Source organism: Gadus chalcogrammus, chromosome 4, assembly GCF_026213295.1.
Source record: "Gadus chalcogrammus isolate NIFS_2021 chromosome 4, NIFS_Gcha_1.0, whole genome shotgun sequence".
NCBI classification, from domain to species: Eukaryota; Metazoa; Chordata; class Actinopteri; order Gadiformes; family Gadidae; genus Gadus; species Gadus chalcogrammus.
In genome coordinates, this window is record NC_079415.1 from 18,925,898 (window position 1) to 18,945,897 (window position 20,000).

General features: G+C 42.5%; 1 protein-coding gene across 2 annotated transcripts in view; it reads right to left on the reverse strand.

Annotated features, from left to right (window-relative positions):
- Nucleotides 1–16,566: 16,566 nt before the first annotated feature.
- Nucleotides 16,567–20,000, reverse strand: part of tbx3a (T-box transcription factor 3a) — an 8,838-nt gene continuing 5,404 nt past the window's right edge. For both annotated transcript variants that reach the window (XM_056589498.1, XM_056589497.1), the window contains exons 6-7: nucleotides 19,530–20,000; nucleotides 16,567–18,559 (exon numbers count right to left, since the gene is read on the reverse strand). The exon at nucleotides 19,530–20,000 is cut by the window's right edge and continues 203 nt beyond it. In XM_056589498.1, coding sequence (XP_056445473.1) covers nucleotides 18,101–18,559; nucleotides 19,530–20,000 — 930 coding nt within the window. In that variant the 3' untranslated portion in view covers nucleotides 16,567–18,100. The remainder of the gene's footprint in view (nucleotides 18,560–19,529) is intronic.

Genomic DNA, 20,000 nt, shown 5'->3' on the forward strand with positions numbered 1-20,000 from the left:
TATGATCTTCTCTTAGCTTGACTGTTTTGCTTTTGATATTTATTGAATATGCGATTTACAGACAGCAAGCACATTTTGTCATTCAGCCATCTTGGATTAAGCAATGCCTTTAAAGTTTGGCCTCTGATAGGATCCCAATGTTGCCATTGCTCTGCTCTCTCTATGCCAAGAGGCTGATGGCGCTCAGCTGGAGCCAGGGAATCAGGATTGTTTCGAATGCACTGAATGGGTGTTATAAGGTCAATTGTAGATTGGGGACTGAACAATAATAGAGCATGAGCATCTTACTGGCACTGCCTTGGCCTATTTGTGGATACACCATTGTGGTTAGATTCAACGTAATACCAATACTTCTACTTCTAAATGTGCGTTCTTTGCTGGCTGAATTGTCAAATTTATGAATCGCCTAAACTTCTTTTGTCTTGCAATGATGTGAGGTCTCTCACATGATTCTCCAGCCTGCTTTTACTTTAACTTGGATTCCTCTGTTCTCTGTTGAATTCATCATGTCCCAAGGATGTGTAGAACGGGGTTGAGGTATATCCAGGAAACAGTTAGGGGTAATGGGACAACCTCCCCAATCGGTTATCCATTTAAACAATATGGTCATGGGAAAAACTGCATTATGGTTGCACTGCATACACCTCCAAAACCCTGGACAACGTAAGGCAGTAGTATCTGGAAGATCACATCAGAAACCATGTTTTTGTATAAATGAACCCCCAACTTCAATCTTTAATAGGAATACATGCACTCAGACACGCAGGGACAGATTGGAGGAATGTGTGTGCAGATGCCACTGGTGCACGGTTCTGTGTTTGTGGTGAGTCTCTATTCTGCCAGCCCATTGGTTGTATATGAAGTGTCAGTGATGAAGCGGCCATTTGGCAGGGGATGGTCAGCCTCGCTCTCCCTGCAGAACAGAGACCAGACCACATCCCCGTACATGAGGCTCTGCCGACTGTTGTTTTGAAGTGAGACTTGAGTGAAATGTTGTATGTAATGTAAAGACCACATTTACATCAAAACAAGGTTTTTTTTGTCTGTGCATGCAATGGAGCCTGCCACACTGTCCATATGTGGTCAGGTTAAAGTAGAACCTCTAAAAAAAATATTTTGTTCATTTATAAAAAAAATATCCACAATGATTCTTTCTGTCAATGTTTAAAAACATATGCTAAATAATAAAACTGTGAGTGAACCTTTATTAATTGCAGAGGCATTTAGCCAGCACTTCGCTACAATTGGTAGCTCTTTATCTGGTTACTCTGGTCTTACCTCGAATCAGAATAGGTATGGCAGCTCTTTTTGCTTTAAAACTATCTTTCCAATTGATGTTCAGCGGGTTATTGATAGCCTAAGCTCTGGATGCAGTGCTGGTCCAGATGGTCTGGAAATTAAGTTCTTTAAACTTGCCTCTCAAGTTTTGTCATTTCCACTGGCTGATTTATTTAATTTATCTTTCGCAACTTGTGAAACACCGTCATCATGGAAAAGCGCTAGAGTAACCCCTCTTCATAAAGGAGGTGACACCTCAGACACCAACAATTATAGACCAATCTCAATTATCAACAGTATAGCAAAAATATTTAAAAAAATAATATTTAATCAATTATCTAAATACCTTGCAGACAATAACATATTATCTCCACACCAATCAGGTTTTTCGACCTAATTACTCAACCACCACTGCTCTTCTAAAATTGACAAATGACATATTGTCAGCAGCTGACAGCAAGATGCCTACAGGTGCTATATTTATTGACCTTTCAAAAGCATTTGATATGATCGATCATTATCTTCTCTTAGATAAATTGTATGCTATTGGTCTTTCTACTAACTCTCTATTATTTTTTAACAATTTTTTTCATTTTAGAAGTCAGTGTGTCTCCTTTCAGGGAAGTCTATCAGAATTTAAGATCAATGATAAAGGTGTTCCACAAGGCTCATCCTTAGGTCCTCTTTTGTTCTCGATCTTTATTAATGATCTTCCTCAAATCTGTTTGGACTCTCAAATTCATTTATATGCAGATGACACTGTATTATACTCATCCAGCTCTGATATCTTACAAATTCAACACTCTCTACAATCTGATTTTAATTTGGTTCAAATATGGTTCTCTTCAAATAAGCTTCTGTTGAATAAGGAAAAATCATATAGTATGTTGTTTTGTACTCAACCTGATAATTTGTTGTCAAGTAACTGGTCTATTAGTCTTCTTGATGGAACAACAATAGAAAAACTTGAAGAATTTAAATATCTAGGCCTCTGGCTTGATTCTCAGCTATCCTTTAAACCCCATATTAATGCAATCACCAAGAAAATCTTTGGTTGTCTGAAATCTCTTTATCGTTCTGTTGACTGCTTCTCACAAGAAGTCCGGAAAAGACTTATAATGCAATTAATACTCTCAATATTGGACTATGCTGATGTTATCTATGGTAACACTTTTGAAACAAATCTCCGTCCTCTTAATGTGTTATATAATAGTCTTTGTAGATTTGTGCTCAGGTGTCCTTATATAACCCATCACTGCCTCATGTATGAGTCCCTGAACTGGCTTGCCCCTAATTCCAGAAGGCAATTCCATTGGTCAATACTTACATTCAAATGCATCCATCTCAATTTCCCTTCATATTTGAAACAACTCTTAATCCCTTTAACTTCTCAATACAGCCTACGGTACATGGACCACCTGTTTCTAGTTAAACCTAGAATCAGGAAAGAAATTGGTCATCGGGCATTCAAATTCAAAGCTCCATCAGATTGGAACAACCTTCCCTCCTCACTTAGGTCTATTACTTCTTTCCATATCTTCAAATCATCTTTAGTTTTGCATTATAAAACATCCTGCTCTAGTTTCTGATCTATCTTACCTTTTCTCTCTAGGACTCATTCTACTCATACCTGCTTTCCTTTTGTCCACTATACTATTTACATGTGTGTATCTGGGTTCAAATATGTACTGTATATTCTACTTGTGCATGCAAGAAAATGTATTTATTGTATTGTATGTATGTAATGTATATTAATATATTTGATTGTACTCTGTGTAATACTGGCTGATAGGGGGTGGGAAGGGGGGGGTAGCAATGGGGAGCATTGTTGGAGTGTGTGTGGGTGTGTGAGTGTGCGTGTGTTTGTCCTTGTGCTTATGTGTTTGAATTTATGTTTATAACTTACTTTTTACTTTCATTGTATTATTTGTCATTATTGTAAGGACCCCCTCGAAAATGAGATGATACATCTCAAGGGGCTATCCTTGAAATAAAGAATAAAGAATAAAGAATAGGACCCTTTTTTAAAAAAAGGGTCCTATGTTCCCCGCTTTTTCCAGAAAGGGTCCTATGTTCCTCGATATGTATGTGACCGGGGAAAATAGGACCCCTTTTTCAAAAAAAGGGTTCTATGTTCCCTGGTCTGTTACTTTTTCCACCATTACTGCCAAATTCCGGCCGAGATAACTATTGCATGTCTTTACCTTTTGTGGAAGGGGGAGAGACGTCGGAGAACCTGACGCAGTCTATTCATACGCCGGTAAACAAACCCCGAGAAGCCCAATCCCTACGAGAGCTCCCCGCGCTACGGCCATCCGGAGGCGCATATAGCTTTTGGCCGTGCTATTATTATACAATTATATAATATTATTTAAGCAATAGATCACGCCAGACTTGGTATGTGCTCATTATACCACTGTTAAGGGGCGTTGTCCGGCCCCGACGCGCAGCGGAGGGCCGGCGACCCCCTTCACAGTGGTATAATGAGCACATGCCACTGACTGAAGTGATCTATTGCTTTTATACAACGGTTACTGTTATGGCGAAACGAAAGTCATAGACACACTACATTTAAAAAGAAACCAAGAAAGTCAAAGTAGCCGTTTCATTCAAGAATACAAAAAAGTAGTCCCTCCTGGCTAGCGCTATTCATCGACGGTCGCTATGCAACACACTTTAGCGTGAAGGGGGTCGCCGGCCCTCCGCTGCGCGTCGGGGCCGGACAACGCCCCTTAACAGTGGTATAATGAGCACATACCACAGCCTGGCGTGATCTATTGCTTAATTATATAAAGAGCTCCGGGAGTCGCAAACGGCAACAATCACTTTATCCTCCATGCTGCAGTTCATCCCGGAGTGCACTGCACTGAGTTGGCCGGTTGAACGCTGATTGGCTGTTACGTAACATATGTCACTCAGTGGCCACGCTGTTGAACGCCGATTGGCCGTCATCACGCGAATGTCCCGTCAAAGTTTAAATATTTTTAAGATTGATAGATTGCGGGGGAACATAGGTGTCATAAAAAGTGTCCTATGCTCCCCGGTATGTATTGCTACAGGGGAACATAGGACCCTTTTTGGGAAAAACAGGGAAAATAGGACCCGGGGAACATAGGACCCGGGGAACATAGGACTCGGGGAACATGAGTTGGGTCTGTCTGCGTCCTGCAAGACGGAGGCGTAACTTGTAGTAGGAGGCGTAACTTGTAGTCGGAGGAGGCGTAACTTGCACTAGGAGGCGTAACATGTAGTCGGAGGCGTAACTTGTAGTCGGAGGCGTGTCTAGTAGCCTACTTTTCTAAATCGCGGAAGTGATCTGTATGTAGCAGTGGTGCGCGGGTACATAAATGACCCAACCCAGTCGCCAAGAAAAAACGTCCACGGTGTACGTTTCCATGAACACTGGATACGTAGCATTTCAACGTAAAAAATAGCGTGTTATACCTACAGTATCCACGTGTGCCGCTGTGGAGGCGGGTTTCGGGGTTTGGGTTTCACGGCTTTCGCGGCAAATTGTGGACACGATTGTTTAGGGGGGGGGGGGGGGGAGACTGTTGTTGACCGGGGAGGGGGGGGGGGGGACACACGATTGTAGGGGGGGGTGGGGGGGGGGACATGTTAGTTGAAGGGGGGGGGGGGGGGACACGTTTGTTGAGGGGGGGGAGACACGTTTGTAGGGGGGGGGCACGCTCGACAACGAGATTGGTTTTTATTGAACGCTCGACAACGAGAGTTGGTTTTTATTGAACGAGACTTCAACACGGAACAGCTGCACGAAACTATGGTCACGTCACTCTCGGTGATGGTGTCGACAATATTGAACACACGAACAATGTTAATAGAACAACACACAACCACATAACATCCCGAACCCATTAACCCCACTTAATCCTAACAACAAAACAAGTTAACAAAAGCCCCATTTGTCAACTGAGAACCCCAATTCCCAGAATCCCCCGCGGCTCCGGAACACGGCGTAGCTTATATTAATCTTTATTATCTGAATGGGAAATGCAATATTTTAGGACAGATACACCATTAAACGCGTTTCTAATGACATTTCTAGCGAGAAATTTACATTTTCCTTACATAATCTTCAGTCAGTGAATGTGTTTGATCTTTATTAATCTTTATTATCTGAATGGGAAATGCAATATTTTAGGACCGATTCACCGTTAAACGTGTTTCTAATAACATTTCTAGCGAGAAATATACTTTTTACTTGCATAATCTTCAGTCAGTGATTGTGCCTGATCTTTAGTTTTATAGTTATTAGGATTTGCACACACACACGCACGCACACGCACAGACACACACACACATGCACACACAAGCACACACACGCACGCACAGACACACAGACACAGACACAGACACACACACACACACACACACACACACACACACACACACACACACACACACACACACACACACACACGCACACGGTGCATTTCGCTGCTAAAACAACAACAAAAAAATATTCCCTCAAATAGTATTACTTTCAAAACATTGGCCAAAATGGCCAATAATATCATTTTTTATTTGGGATGCTTCTAGGACATTTTGGGTGGATTTTGAACGGTATGTGGGGGGCACGTTTTTTGCAGGACCTGGTAACCCTGCGCTGTTGCCCGAGATCTGGATCCACCCCGGCGTGGTGCCGTCTCCTTTTGACCTTTTGACCCCAGACTTCTGGGGGAATAGCTGAATCAATTCATTAGTCAATCAGAAGCATGTAAATATCTTCCCGGTGGCGTAAGAGGACGAACAAGGTGTCCTTCAACATCTACGCTTCCAGGCGATTGCAACGGTGCCACACATAAGCATATTCGAACATGTTTAATGGTAGTAATTAGCTGTCGAAATTGGAGGCCTTAATCAATACTGAGCAGCTATTGATTTGCTTCCCGATAAAGATTTGTCACAAATGACATGTTATTTAGCATCTACACGTTGAGCCAATGACACCAAGAACGACACTCTAGCTAATGGTAACATGTATTTTACATGGTACACCTAGGTCTAGGACATGATCTCGGTGTAGCAAGAGGCCGAGCTTGATCTCATTGGACTCAGCTTAACGTGTAGATGCTAATTAACATGTAATTTGTCAAAAATCTCCATCGGGAAGCAAATCTATAGCTGGTCATTATTGATAAAGGCCTCCAAAATCGACAGCTAATTACTACCCCGAAACATATTCAAATATGATCATGTGTGGCATTGTTGCAATCGTCTCGAAACGTAGATGTCAAAGGACACCTTGTTTGCTCTGTTGCACCACCGGGAAGATATTTTCATACTTCTAATGGATTGATTCATATTTTAAGGTTCTCGGAGTGAGACTTTAAGTGGCTGCAGCAGAAGTGTTGAGACGAAAGATGATATCAAGAGATTTATAGAATATTCCCATTCACATTATGATTCTTCGTCGTAACATCCGACCAAACATCCTTTACATTCACAGAGCGAAGATTATGAAAGTCCAGGCCCCCCCTTCCTGCACTCGGGGTCCGACCGGGCCAAGTTTCGGTGCGGGGGTCCCAGTTAGGCCCTAGAATATGATATTCAAATTTCAGGGCGGTAGGACCTTCCTATCTCAAAAACTTTTTTTCCACCACATTCTGAACCATTAGGTCTCGCAGGCAACACTTCTGAAGGGGCTTTGTCCAAATGACAGTCCATTTGGGAAAACTTTTTTTCTCTATGGGCTAGAACTACAAATCTTGCATATGTCGTTCTCGGGGCCCCGGGAAATGTGTGTCAACATTTTAGCATCCCTAGCTATCTCGAAAAGGCTGGAAAAGGGGCGTGACCTCCAACAGTACAGTCAATGTACATAAGACAGAGGTTAGTTTCTAGGCCCCATTTTTTGCGGAATGGAGGTGTACATTTGTGGCTTAATGTGTGTAGACACCGCTGGCCTGTGGCCACGTCTTTGAAGTCTGGGGTCAAAAGGTCAAAAGGAGCCGGCACCACGCCGCTTATGAGATAACAAAAAGTGAATCTGTATTTCTCTCATTACATTTTGTCATTATTGAAGAGAGGCCTGATTCTCAGATATGCATATTGGACTGTTAGGGTATAGGTCTGGGAAGAACTTCAGGCCAAAATCTTGCAAGCGAGCCGCTGGGTGCAGATGCAACAAGATGGAGCACTTGCTGAGCCTGGACTTTCATAATCTTTGCTCTGTGAATGTAAAGGATGTTTGGTCGGATGTTACGACGAAGAATCATAATGTGAATGGGAATATTCTATAAATCTCTTGATATCATCTTTCGTCTCAACACTTCTGCTGCAGCCACTTAAAGTCTCACTCCGAGAACCTTAAAATATGAATCAATCCATTAGAAGTATGAAAATATCTTCCCGGTGGTGCAACAGAGCAAACAAGGTGTCCTTTGACATCTACGTTTCGAGACGATTGCAACAGTGCCACACATGATCATATTTGAATATGTTTCGGGGTAGTAATTAGCTGTCGATTTTGGAGGCCTTTATCAATAATGACCAGCTATAGATTTGCTTCCCGATGGAGATTTTTGACAAATTACATGTTAATTAGCATCTACACGTTAAGCTGAGTCCAATGAGATCAAGCTCGGCCTCTTGCTACACCGAGATCATGTCCTAGACCTAGGTGTACCATGTAAAATACATGTTACCATTAGCTAGAGTGTCGTTCTTGGTGTCATTGGCTCAACGTGTAGATGCTAAATAACATGTCATTTGTGACAAATCTTTATCGGGAAGCAAATCAATAGCTGCTCAGTATTGATTAAGGCCTCCAATTTCGACAGCTAATTACTACCATTAAACATGTTCGAATATGCTCATGTGTGGCACCGTTGCAATCGCCTGGAAGCGTAGATGTTGAAGGACACCTTGTTCGTCCTCTTACGCCACCGGGAAGATATTTACATGCTTCTGATTGACTAATGAATTGATTCAGCTATTCCCCCAGAAGTCTGGGGTCAAAAGGTCAAAAGGAGACGGCACCACGCCGGGGTGGATCCAGATCTCGGGCAACAGCGCAGGGTTGCCAGGTCCTGCAAAAAACGTGCCCCCCACATACCGTTCAAAATCCACCCAAAATGTCCTAGAAGCATCCCAAATAAAAAATGATATTATTGGCCATTTTGGCCAACGTTTTGAAAGTAATACTATTTGAGGGAATATTTTTTTGTTGTTGTTTTAGCAGCGAAATGCACCGTGTGCGTGTGTGCATGTGTGTGTGTGTGTGTGTGTGTGTGTGTGTGTGTGTGTCTGTGTCTGTGTGTCTGTGCGTGCGTGTGTGTGCTTGTGTGTGCTTGTGTGTCTGTGCGTGTGCGTGCGTGTGTGTGTGTGTATAACACGCTATTTTATGTTGAAATGCGACGTAATCCAGTGTTCACGAAACATACACTGTCAACGTAGGTATGCTTTTGGCGACTGGGTTGGCTCTCAGATATACGTGTTTCTAACAAGATGATATCATTAAAAGTTACATAAAGTAACAGTTTAATAACACAAACGCAGGAAGCACGTGAGCTGCTAGTTTAGCGAAAGCAACCTGACGTCGTTGAAACATGCGAGCGAGACGATCAAATCCTAATAACTATAAAACTAAAGATCAGAGACAATCACTGACTGAAGATTATGCAAGTAAAAAGTATATTTCTCGCTAGAAATGTTATTAGAAACGCGTTTAATGGTGTATCTGTCCTAAAATATTGCATTTCCCATTCAGATAATAAAGATTAATATAAGCTACGCCGTGTTCCGGAGCCGCGGGGGATTCTGGGAATTGGGGTTCTCAGTTGACAAATGGGGCTTTTGTTAACTTGTTTTGTTGTTAGGATTAAGTGGGGTTAATGGGTTCGGGATGTTATGTGGTTGCGTGTTGTTCTATTAACATTGTTTGTGTGTTCATTATTGTCGACACCGTCACCGAGAGTGACGTGACCATCGTTTCGTGCAGCTGTTCCGTGTTGAAGTCTCGTTCAATAAAAACCAACTCTCGTTGTCGAGCGTTCAATAAAAACCAACTCTCGTTGTCGAGCGTGCCCCCCCCCTACAAACGTGTCTCCCCCCCCCCTCAACAAACGTGTCCCCCCCCCCCCCCCCCCCTTCAACTAACGTGTCCCCCCCCCCCCCCTACAATCGTGTGTCCGTCCCCCCCCCTCAACAAACGTGTCTCCCCCCCCCCCCCCCCCTCCCCGGTCAACAACAGTCTCCCCCCCCCCCCCCCCCTAAACAATCGTGTCCACAATTTGCCGCGAAAGCCGTGAAGCCCAAACCCCGAAACCCGCCTCCACAGCGGCACACGTGGATACTGTAGGTATAACACGCTATTTTTTACGTTGAAATGCTACGTATCCAGTGTTCATGGAAACGTACACCGTGGACGTTTTTTCTTGGCGACTGGGTTGAATGACCGCAACTCGGACCTCAAATATTAGGCCTTAGGCCTATATAAAACGAATGCACCCGAACCGCTCATTTAAAAATAACACACGTGTTTAGCTTAATCTTGATATGCTCTTGATTAGATTAATCATAGCCTTCCGTGAAACTGACATCCCTGAGTCATATGCATTTAAGAAAAGAAGCCTATTACAATTTTACAATGACATATAATGCATATAGCAGTTTAACGTGGGGAACCTGCTTAAGTTTAGCCTACTTTATCCCTTTAACAAAAAGACAGCAGATAAATAATTAAATAATTAAAGACAGCAGTTTAATAATTCAAGTAATTTTATTGAATACATATTGAAATTGATCGCTTGCTGCATGTTTTCAAGGTCCTGCATGAGATAGAAAACAATGAATTAAACTAAATATTACTGATAGAAACAAGACAATAACAATGCCACTAACAGGAGGATAGTTATGAGAAAGCCTTCATATTATAGCGTTCACATTACAAGCCTTAATTTTATATATATTCGCCGGTCTTCAATACATGGATTTCTCAGGTACGTCATCACTGTTGCACTGTGCAAACTCGGGGCAGAAAGAAGCAAGCAACATCTATAGCCTGAGTATTAAGTGACTGTTCAGTGTGCATCTCAAACGTGTGCATCTCAAATGTGGCAGGTCGTAAAGTAATGTAAGCATAGCTAGCACCTTAGAAAGCAGCTTTCATCTTAAAGTCAAATAATTAGATAGACAAAGCCTCAAATATCCAAAAGGTATGTTTGGGAATATGTTGAGGGTGTGTCTGCAAGCCTTCGTGGCTATAGACGGGGGATTAGTAGGCTAACCACAACTAATAAACAATACATTTAAACTGGGCTTTCTGATCAGTCATTCTATAATGGTAGATGACTTTCTGCCCCGGATTGGCGTGCCAAGGCGCAAAACCTGCTCAAAGCCTGAAACAGACAACACAAACTTGTTTGCATTTTCAGAATCTTTTGGACTAGAAACCTTAGGCCTATTTGATGATAACAAAGAAAACTGACCTTGGGGTCTGGCTCTTCCACTCTCGTGGCCTGATAGAATACAAAGGCATAGTTACAAAGGCAGAGTTACAACAGATATGTTCATGTTTAAGACCCGACTTCAATGAAGATCTCGTGTGAACCGTGATTTACAACGCTTTTTGTTTACCGCGAAAAGAGAAAGATCTCGCGTGGACCGCGATTTAGAAAAGAACAAGTTACGCCTCCTAGTACAAGTTACGCCTCCTACTACAAGTTACGCCTCCTACTACAAGTTACGCCTCCGTATTGCAGGACGCAGACAGATACTATTGGAGTTCATAGGACCTGGGGACCCCCCCTCTATCAGGGTGGGGTTGTGTCCAGATCAAGGGACCTAGATTCCATGATGCCCTAGGCAGGGTGGGGTTGTGTCCAGATCCAGAGACCTAGGCTGCATCCGAATACTCATACTTGACTGCTATATAGTTTTGTAGTAAGTCATTTGAATGCTCAGTACGCACTGTGTAGCAGGCAAAAGGTTTCTGAATGCGTACTACCACCACCGTAGGCTTATTCAACCATAGACATCTTATAGATAGACGGAGCATTGGCTGCTGGGATGCGAGAAATACGGCCGCCATCTTGGAGTGGTCAACCGGGAGCAGCAACAGCAGCAGAAACAGGATGCCGGGCTGTTGTTCAGCGTATTCCTGCTCAAATCGGCGGACAATCCATAATAGGAATCGGGGGATTACTTTTCACAAGCCAGATTTAACATTACCGTACTATTGGTATAATTAGTATTGAATAATAAAACACGCCAAACCATGTGGCCTTTATCATAGCTACACGTATGACAAAAAAACGCATGAAAATCAGTGGTATTCAGTGAGGTATGATTAATTAAATGCGCCGACAGTTCATTGCTCCAGCCAAACGGATTACACTGAGTGGAGCGGATGACCACTCCAAGATGGCGGCCCCGCGTCTCGTCAGCGCCAGTAGGCGGTAGCATTCGATGCTCCGTCTATCATATAAGATGTCTATGTATACAACAGTAGGTCACTATAGCTATCCCACAATTCAGCAGGAGACTGGCAGTGGTTACTGAAGAAGAAGAACGCCGCGGTGATAAAAATAATAAAAAGATCGGTAAATTATCGCAGGTGACTTTAATTTTGCCGGCGCACAGAGGGGAAATACGTAATCTCCAAACATCCGGTGGCGTTTCGGTGGTGTTCGGAAGCGTTCGGAAGCGTTCTACGCATAGCTGTAAAACTTAATGCATTAACGGTTAATTAGTCACTGCACAAAATACTTTGTATTCGGATACACCCCCCTAGACTCCATGATGCCCTCCAGGCAGGGTGGGGTCTTGGTTTATGCTCTTTGCACTGTCACAGCAAGAAAATTTGTTCGATTTCATAAAAATATAAATTTTATGCTTATTGGATATGTTATTATTTCAATAAAAAAAAAATATATGCATAATGTTTTTATGTCGATGAAGATGTTCCTAGCCTACTATAGATTATGTATTTTTATAAAAAAATTGTTATGAATCTATATAGTATCCATGTAAAAATGTACCATATGGAGGACAGTTTACTTTCTAGTTTCTAATATGAATTGGTATCTTGTAGGAATGTGGTACAAACTTTTTAATAACTGAACAACTGTGTTTTGTTTGTCAAAGTTATATTATCATATGTACTTTGTAATAACACAATGTTTACATTTATTTTAAAGAGAAAGAAGAAGAAGAAGACGAAGAAGAAGAAGATGACCGAGACGTAGACGAGACAGAAGAAGAAAAGGAAGAAGAAAATTATAATAGGGTTAGGGTTATTAAGTCAGAGACAAAGAGAACATAAGAAGTGACTTATTCAGGGTCACCATATTTAGGGATGTGTGGACTTTTGTAATCCACAAAAGAGGAACAGAACAGAACAATTTATGGAGAAGGATATGGATGGATTTACTCATGGATGAAAAACTTTCCAGTTCAGATCTATTTTTATTGAGTAAATATCTGCATTAGAAAATATAGATTTAAAATGGCCTCTACAGTGTTTCCCTTTGTCTCCCTTCCTTCATATATACCTTTCTGCACCTTGTCCTGGAGCCAACATGAGAGGGGACAGGGTTGTCGGTATTGACTTTACAAAGAAGACACAGTCCAAATAAATTCAAGCAGGTCGACAGGTTCCCTTGCCAGTCTTCCAATAAGCCCACAGATGATAATAATTCTAAATAAATTAGGGGTGTTTGCCACCTTCGATTGTTAAACTACATAAAACACGTTACACTAGCCTACTTCAACATTATTATGATGTTTTAAATGTACTGATGGGGACAGAGATGATTCCTGCCGTTGTAATTCATAGTCCTATAGTGAATTGCATTATGTTTGTTGTATTATTCGTGTGTGCCACTAGAGTGCACTGCTACCGTTTATATATAAACGTTTTGGGTTGTTAAGGCGCTTTCAGGTTTCCGTGTCCCCAGTATGAAAAAAGGGTTTGTGTCCTTATTTATGTGGGGGCTAGTCGTTAGAGAAGCATTGAGGCTACATGGACGAGATAGAATAGTTAATTTTTTCAGCAATAACTTACACGACACACAAAAATCTATTTCTTAGTAATCTATTCAGCTCTTCAGTTTATGTTAATTATGTTCCCTTCGTTATGCTGAAACGCCCATGTTCTAGTGCTGTGATGCCTGCACGTCCCAATGTATATTCCACGTGTTTCATTGTCTGCATAATTCAACCTCTTCCCATTGCAGCACGCACGTCTAATTACAAACATACCAACATAATTGCGTGTAATTTATTCGGGTGTTTTGAAGCTCTCCGTGCCTGGGCCCGGTACCTCCTCCTACAGACCATATAACAGCTACTGTTTCCAGGTTTCTCGCAAATTAGCAAGTGAGGTAACTCTACAACAATAACGCAGGTGTGTCCAAGTCCGTGTGTTAGTGAAGTGTGAGTGTGAGTGAGTGAGTGAGTGAGTGAGTGTGTGTGTGTGTGTGTGTGTGTGTGTGTGTGTGTGTGTGTGTGTGTGTGTGTGTGTGTGTGTGTGTGTGTGTGTGTGTGTGTGTGTGTGTGTGCGTGCGTGCGTGCGTGCGTGCGTGCGTGTGTGTGTGTGTGTGTGTGTGTGTGTGTGTGTGGGCACGGGTCAACCCATCCCAGAACATACCACGTGTGCAACGGACGAGTTTGTGCATTGTTTGTGACACAGGCACTGTGTCTAGGTGTGTTGGTATGAATCACCGAGGAGCAATTTCATAAACATAGCTTTTCAATTTGGCATCCAAATGAAAATATCCATCTGGCATGAGAATAATGCCTAAGGGGCTGCGGCAGCTCACGGCTTCCTCCTCCTTTGTTCAATATGACCGTGGTCGTGGTGGTTTGGGGTGAAAATGTTACCATGATGCCCGTCCTCTGGAAAGGTTATCTTGGGCTCCGACCAATTTGAGTCAACTTAATAACCAGTGTTCACTCGGACTAAGAAAAGGCCCTTAAGTCAGAACATGCATGCCACTTAAGAAGAGTTACGAACATGGATGCGGGGATATTCTCCCCCATAAACCATCGCACAACACCATGCAGACTCGAACAGCTTCTCCTCTATTTCTATACTGCTGATTTTTATGTTATTTGCTTGTAGTGTGTTAGTATGTTTCGGATAAGGGCATCCAACTACAACAAATGTGTTGTTGTTGTATAAAGGTCTTTAGTTTATTTCTGCCTTCTCTTTAAGAGATTGCAATATACGCTAGGCCTATCGATGTAGATATCTACTATACGGTTTGTGTCTTTTCAAATGTAATCAATGTTTTCTCCAATCATGTTTAAACCCTGTAAAAAGAAGTAAACACATATCCAACTATAACTTGGATACTAGCAATTATTTTACAATAATCTAAATCGACCCCATTCATCACATTACTTATAGCCAACTAAGCATACTTAAACTGATTTACTTAAAAAACTTTAGTTCATTATTGTTTGGCCTACCTCAACTTGATTTTCATGATATGGCCTACATGATATTATATATAGGATAATATCATGTATAGGCCTACAGTCTATAATATTATCCTAAATATCAAATATAATAATAACAATAATGAAAGCTGTGCAAATAAAGTAGTAAACGCCTGCAATTCGATCCCCACGACAAATAGGTCTACATTTCTCAAAATTCATTTAATTTATTGTGTTTTTGAATTTTGATTTCATGACATTATTTATGAATTTTGGTTTAAGGTGTTATATGAAGTTTATGACACAAACAGACTTTAACTGTGTTGCAGTGACCTATTGCCAAGTTCTGTTTTCATGAATTTGTTTTAGACGTTATTGTATCCCCTCTTTCTGTCCGCCCTTTTTTCAAATAAAAATGTGCAATCGAATTATGATTCGGCCTAAACGATTGCATAAAGCGCATTGATGTGATTTAGTAGCCTATAAGCATATAGCCTACTGTATGGTCACATGACGTGAAAAAGGGAAAAACATTAAAATGTACAATTACTAAAAAGTATAAAACTCTAACCTCTAGATGGCGCCATGGACACATCGCCAAGTTGGAAGAAACAAGGAAACTGAACCGTCGAATCAATATTAAATATCTTTCTCAACTCAAAGCTAAAATATTTTTTGCGACTTAAAAAACTATGCTTAACCAAATAAAGGGTTCAACGTTTAATTTGTTATTTATATGATTTATTATTATTATTATTATTATTATTATTATTATTATTAATTATAGCCCTACAATTGACAGAGCAAGGCATCGCTCAATCTCAGTGTTTCACAAAGGTAGGCAAAGGCTTTAGGAGAATTATTATCAAATTATCATTTTGCAGAAGGCCAATTTCAGATTAACAAATAGTTGAAAAGGTAGTGTAGTCAGGGAAATACTTTCAGAATGTACGTGGGAGACCTTTGTGATTGTCGTTGAAGACAAGACTTGCTATCAGTGGTTAATACGTTAAAAATTAATTATTACATGAGCGCCGCTCATTCAGGAATAGGCAGATCCATGTTTAATGGGGAATGAGACGAGACCTGCATTATGTATTATGTACGCTATACTTTATTTTATCTTTTATTCATATTTGTATTTGTTATGTGCAGGTCAATAAACTCCCTTCACCGGTTACCTTCTACCGCGTGTCCTCGGTACCGGGTCGTCCCCCGGCCGGCCGGTAGGGGACCCGTCCTGACAGAAGCCCTCGTGGTCGCGGGCATCGCAGACGTTCCGCCGCCTTCCGTGCAATAAAGTGGAATAAGATAGGGCTTCCCGAGGCGCCAGGTGAGCAATAAGACAGGGCAATTGAGACAGTACGTGTCATGTTTACACCTATTTCCTAGCGCCTCCACCGTTACACATTAACCATACAATATACAAATAAAGATATAAGGTCGATAAAGGCAGGAGTAGAGGCGCTCAGAGTGGAGCAATCAAAACGGTTTACGTTCTTAAGGGTTCAAGTTGTCTACCATAAACAGCCTATCTTTATTTTAGTTTTCGGTGACCCTGTGTGAAAATAAGAACTTCAGGCTCCGATAGCCACCTTGTCGCCCCCGTGTCATTTGAATCTGACACCTTGAGGCCGAAAGGTCCTCGCTGAACGCAAAGTGTGTTTGCGCAGGTTAACTATATAATCAATATAATAGGCTTATGCATACTGAGAGCCTGCGCGACCTATCTCCAAATCGTTTTAGGAAATGCACTTGGTCCATTGTCTCGGCCTGCAGAAGCCTAGCCTATAAGGTAGCCTATAGGCATAGGTGCCTTAGGCTACTGCATCCTATTGCACCAAAAAGATAAAGGGAGTTTAACGGACACTTTTGGGGACTGTATTTCAATATTTTATTGAAACTTTCAAGAACACGATGTTGATGTTGTAAACTCGACAGAAATCCAATACAACAGAACGGACAACTTAAAGGAAAACAGAGCAGCCAACCTTCATAATTCGATTAGATAGCCTACTTTACGACCAGGCTGCGATTCTAGTATGTTTATAACGAAAATAGTCACCATTAATCTCACACGTTTAGACGACACACTATCTCTCGTCAAATCAAACACGTTTCAAGCCATTGGCGTAGTGTTGTTGAGTTCATTTGTTAGGACAGCAGCACGTCACACACACGGGACAACAGAGCCGTACAGGCCCGGCGGAGGGACACGATGGCACATGAGTGTGAACCACTATCTCCGTGGTCATTGGGGGGTGTGTGTGTGTGTGTGTGTGTGTGTGTGTGTGTGTGTGTGTGTGTGTGTGTGTGTGTGTGTGTGTGTGTGTGTGTGTGTGTGTGTGTGTGTGTGTGTGTGTGTGTGTGTGTGTGTGTGTGTGTGTGGGGGGTATATAAATGGAAATGAGAAAAGAAAGGATAATAGCCCACAAACTATATTTACACAGGTATATCGACAATAAATTAGAACAAAATCTCTAAAAACAAACTACTTCGTTGTATGTACACGCAATAACAATATGAAATAATTACATAAATATTTTATATCACTATTTACACGTAATAATCAATACTACCTTTCTTTGTTTTAGCCCACTGACTAATAACTGAATATGTCCGCATGCTATTGGCCTATCTCTTCCGCCGCAGTGGTTTTGCATGATGGCCCAACCAGGTCCGAGGTGCCACTATCGATCTCATTCACGGGTGGATTGAAATGAATAGGCCTACCATTGAAAGTATACCAAATTTTAACTTAACATTTTAACCACAGGAAAATGGGTGGACTACATTGTTTCATTAATTTCTCGTCGCAATTTGATTTGACAGCCTCGTTAAAAGAGAATGTGAAGAGGCGAGGGCTTCACGGCATGCCACCTCTGACCTGTAGTGATACGCCAGGCTGATCGATCAATTCATAGGGTCATAACGAAATACAGCAGCCTTTTATAAGGTCAATTGAAGTGAGTTATGATAGGTCAAATAAATTCTGAGTGCATATTAATTAAACACACATTTAGTTGACTTAGCAACTGCACACAACAAAAAGTCGGACATTACACAGCAGCAACACCTCCCTTATCTGTGCCTCACATCCATGCCAACTATTCAGTTTCAATACTTGTATGGTATTCAAATGACAGAAAAAAATAAGGAAGTGTTGTTTTAATTTAACAAAAGTAGAAATATACATATATCCGATATGTAGGCCTATTAACCAAAGTGCATTTCAAAATCTTTTTTTTTCAATATTCATTTTTTTCGATTTTTTTCTGTCTTAAACCAATACTGATCTTAGACTTTGTATTTATAATATTTCTATAACCTTCAACATATTTTTCCAAAAAGGTCAAAAAATCAAATCCAACAACAATGACGGGGGAAAAGAAGGAACCAGAAGCGTGTAAAAGTATTACGGGGACACGCTCCTCGGCCGGTCCTGATTCGAGTCCAGGCCGCTGACCAGGCGCTGGATGCTCTGTAAGTCGTTGGCGCACTCCTTCTCCGTGCACGTTTTGGGGGACATGGAAACGGAGCCGGACGAAAGAGTTGACGAGCGACTGTTCACCTCCGATGTAGAATCCTGAGAGCCAGAAACGGGACTCGGGGCTATGCCTTCTCCTTTCAACAGCTCTGCTCCGATGCTGACCATCGATGATGGCATCGCGGTGGTGAGCAGGGTGTTGTCCGACATGTTCATGGGTAGGGAGTACGGGTTGTACCTGAGTCGCGGCCGCACCGCGTTCAGGAAGGGGTGTCGATGCACCGAAGAGGAGGCGGCGGCGGCGGCGGCGGAAGAGGCGGCCGCGGCCGCCGCCATGTAGGTGTAGGGGTAGGGGAACAGACCTCCGAACGGAGACATGGCCAGACCCTGGAGGGAGAAGACAGAGAAAACACTTTAGTATGCGCTCCGGGGTCTTCGGTTAATAATGTCCGGATCACGTAAGAGGCGCCCCTTTTACGGCGCAAAAATAGGAAGGTGGCCCAGGCCACGCAGCTTCTATTTGAGGTCACGTAGTTGGCCCACCTAATTAATTCAGACTCGTGAGGGGCGTTTGTGGAATTGTTACAATAAGCGATCACATTCAAAGTACCAATTTCCACTAACACAGATACTTGTTTGTTTTTTGTAACAGGTTGCTATCATAGCTTCATTGTAAATTAAATGAACAATTGACTAAACATTTACTGGCAAGATGTAAAATAATAATACCAGCAGCATTATAACAGCACATTACAGCATCATGTGCTGCTGTGCACTTAATACAGATTATTTGGATCTGATTTTGATTTTTAACAATGATTTCATGGGGAGAATCTGTTTTGTCTTCAACAAATTGATAAAATGAGCAGATAATCATCATTTAACAAAGTAGCAGCCGGTTTCATATGATTCGATGGCAAATATTAAGCAAAACATCTCCATTTAATACTAGGCTTGCCAAAGTTTTCAAACACACACGTACACACAAGTACAACCACACACACACACACACACACACACACACACACACACACACACACACACACACACACACACACACACACACACACACACACACACACACACACACACACACACACACACACACACACACACACACACACACACACACAAAAACACACACATCAGACACACACACGTTACATTTTCATAGAACATAAGCCAAATCACAGCACACAAAGCGATGGATGGCAACAATGCACCGATCTGCCTTCAACATGAAATCGTGAAGTACAACATGAATTCCCAGTGGTGCATTAGCATAGACGCCTGTTGCCGCTTGGTTGTGATGCGTAATATAACTGGTTGCCGGGGCGATATCGGAAACTGGTTCTACCTGCGATGCCAGGACATGTTGCTGCAGATGGAACGGCAGGCCGTGCCCTCCACCCAGGCCCTGGGCCGACGCCGCCGCCATGCTGGCCGTATCCATGGTGCTGACCCCGCCCGACGAAACCGCCGCCAGCAGAGGGCCCATGCCCGCAGCGGCCATGTTGGAGAAGGCCCCTCCCATGTTGAACTGGCCCGGGTGCAGCAGGAAGGGGTGGTTGAAGAACTGCTGACCGCCCAGCCCCGTTGGGAACCCAAAGTTATGCAGGTGGCCGTGTCCGAGGTGCGGGGGGTCCGAGTGCATGCTGAGGGGCATGTAGCCGTCCTTGCCGCCGCCCCCCACGGACCGGCTGCACTCCTCCGCCTTCAGGCTCCCCGGGTCCCTGCCCGGGCTCTTGAGGTCTTCTCCGGAGCGGGTGGTGCTGGAGATGGCAGTGACGGGGCTGTGCCTGGAGTCGGCGTGGCTCTTCTCCGTCCT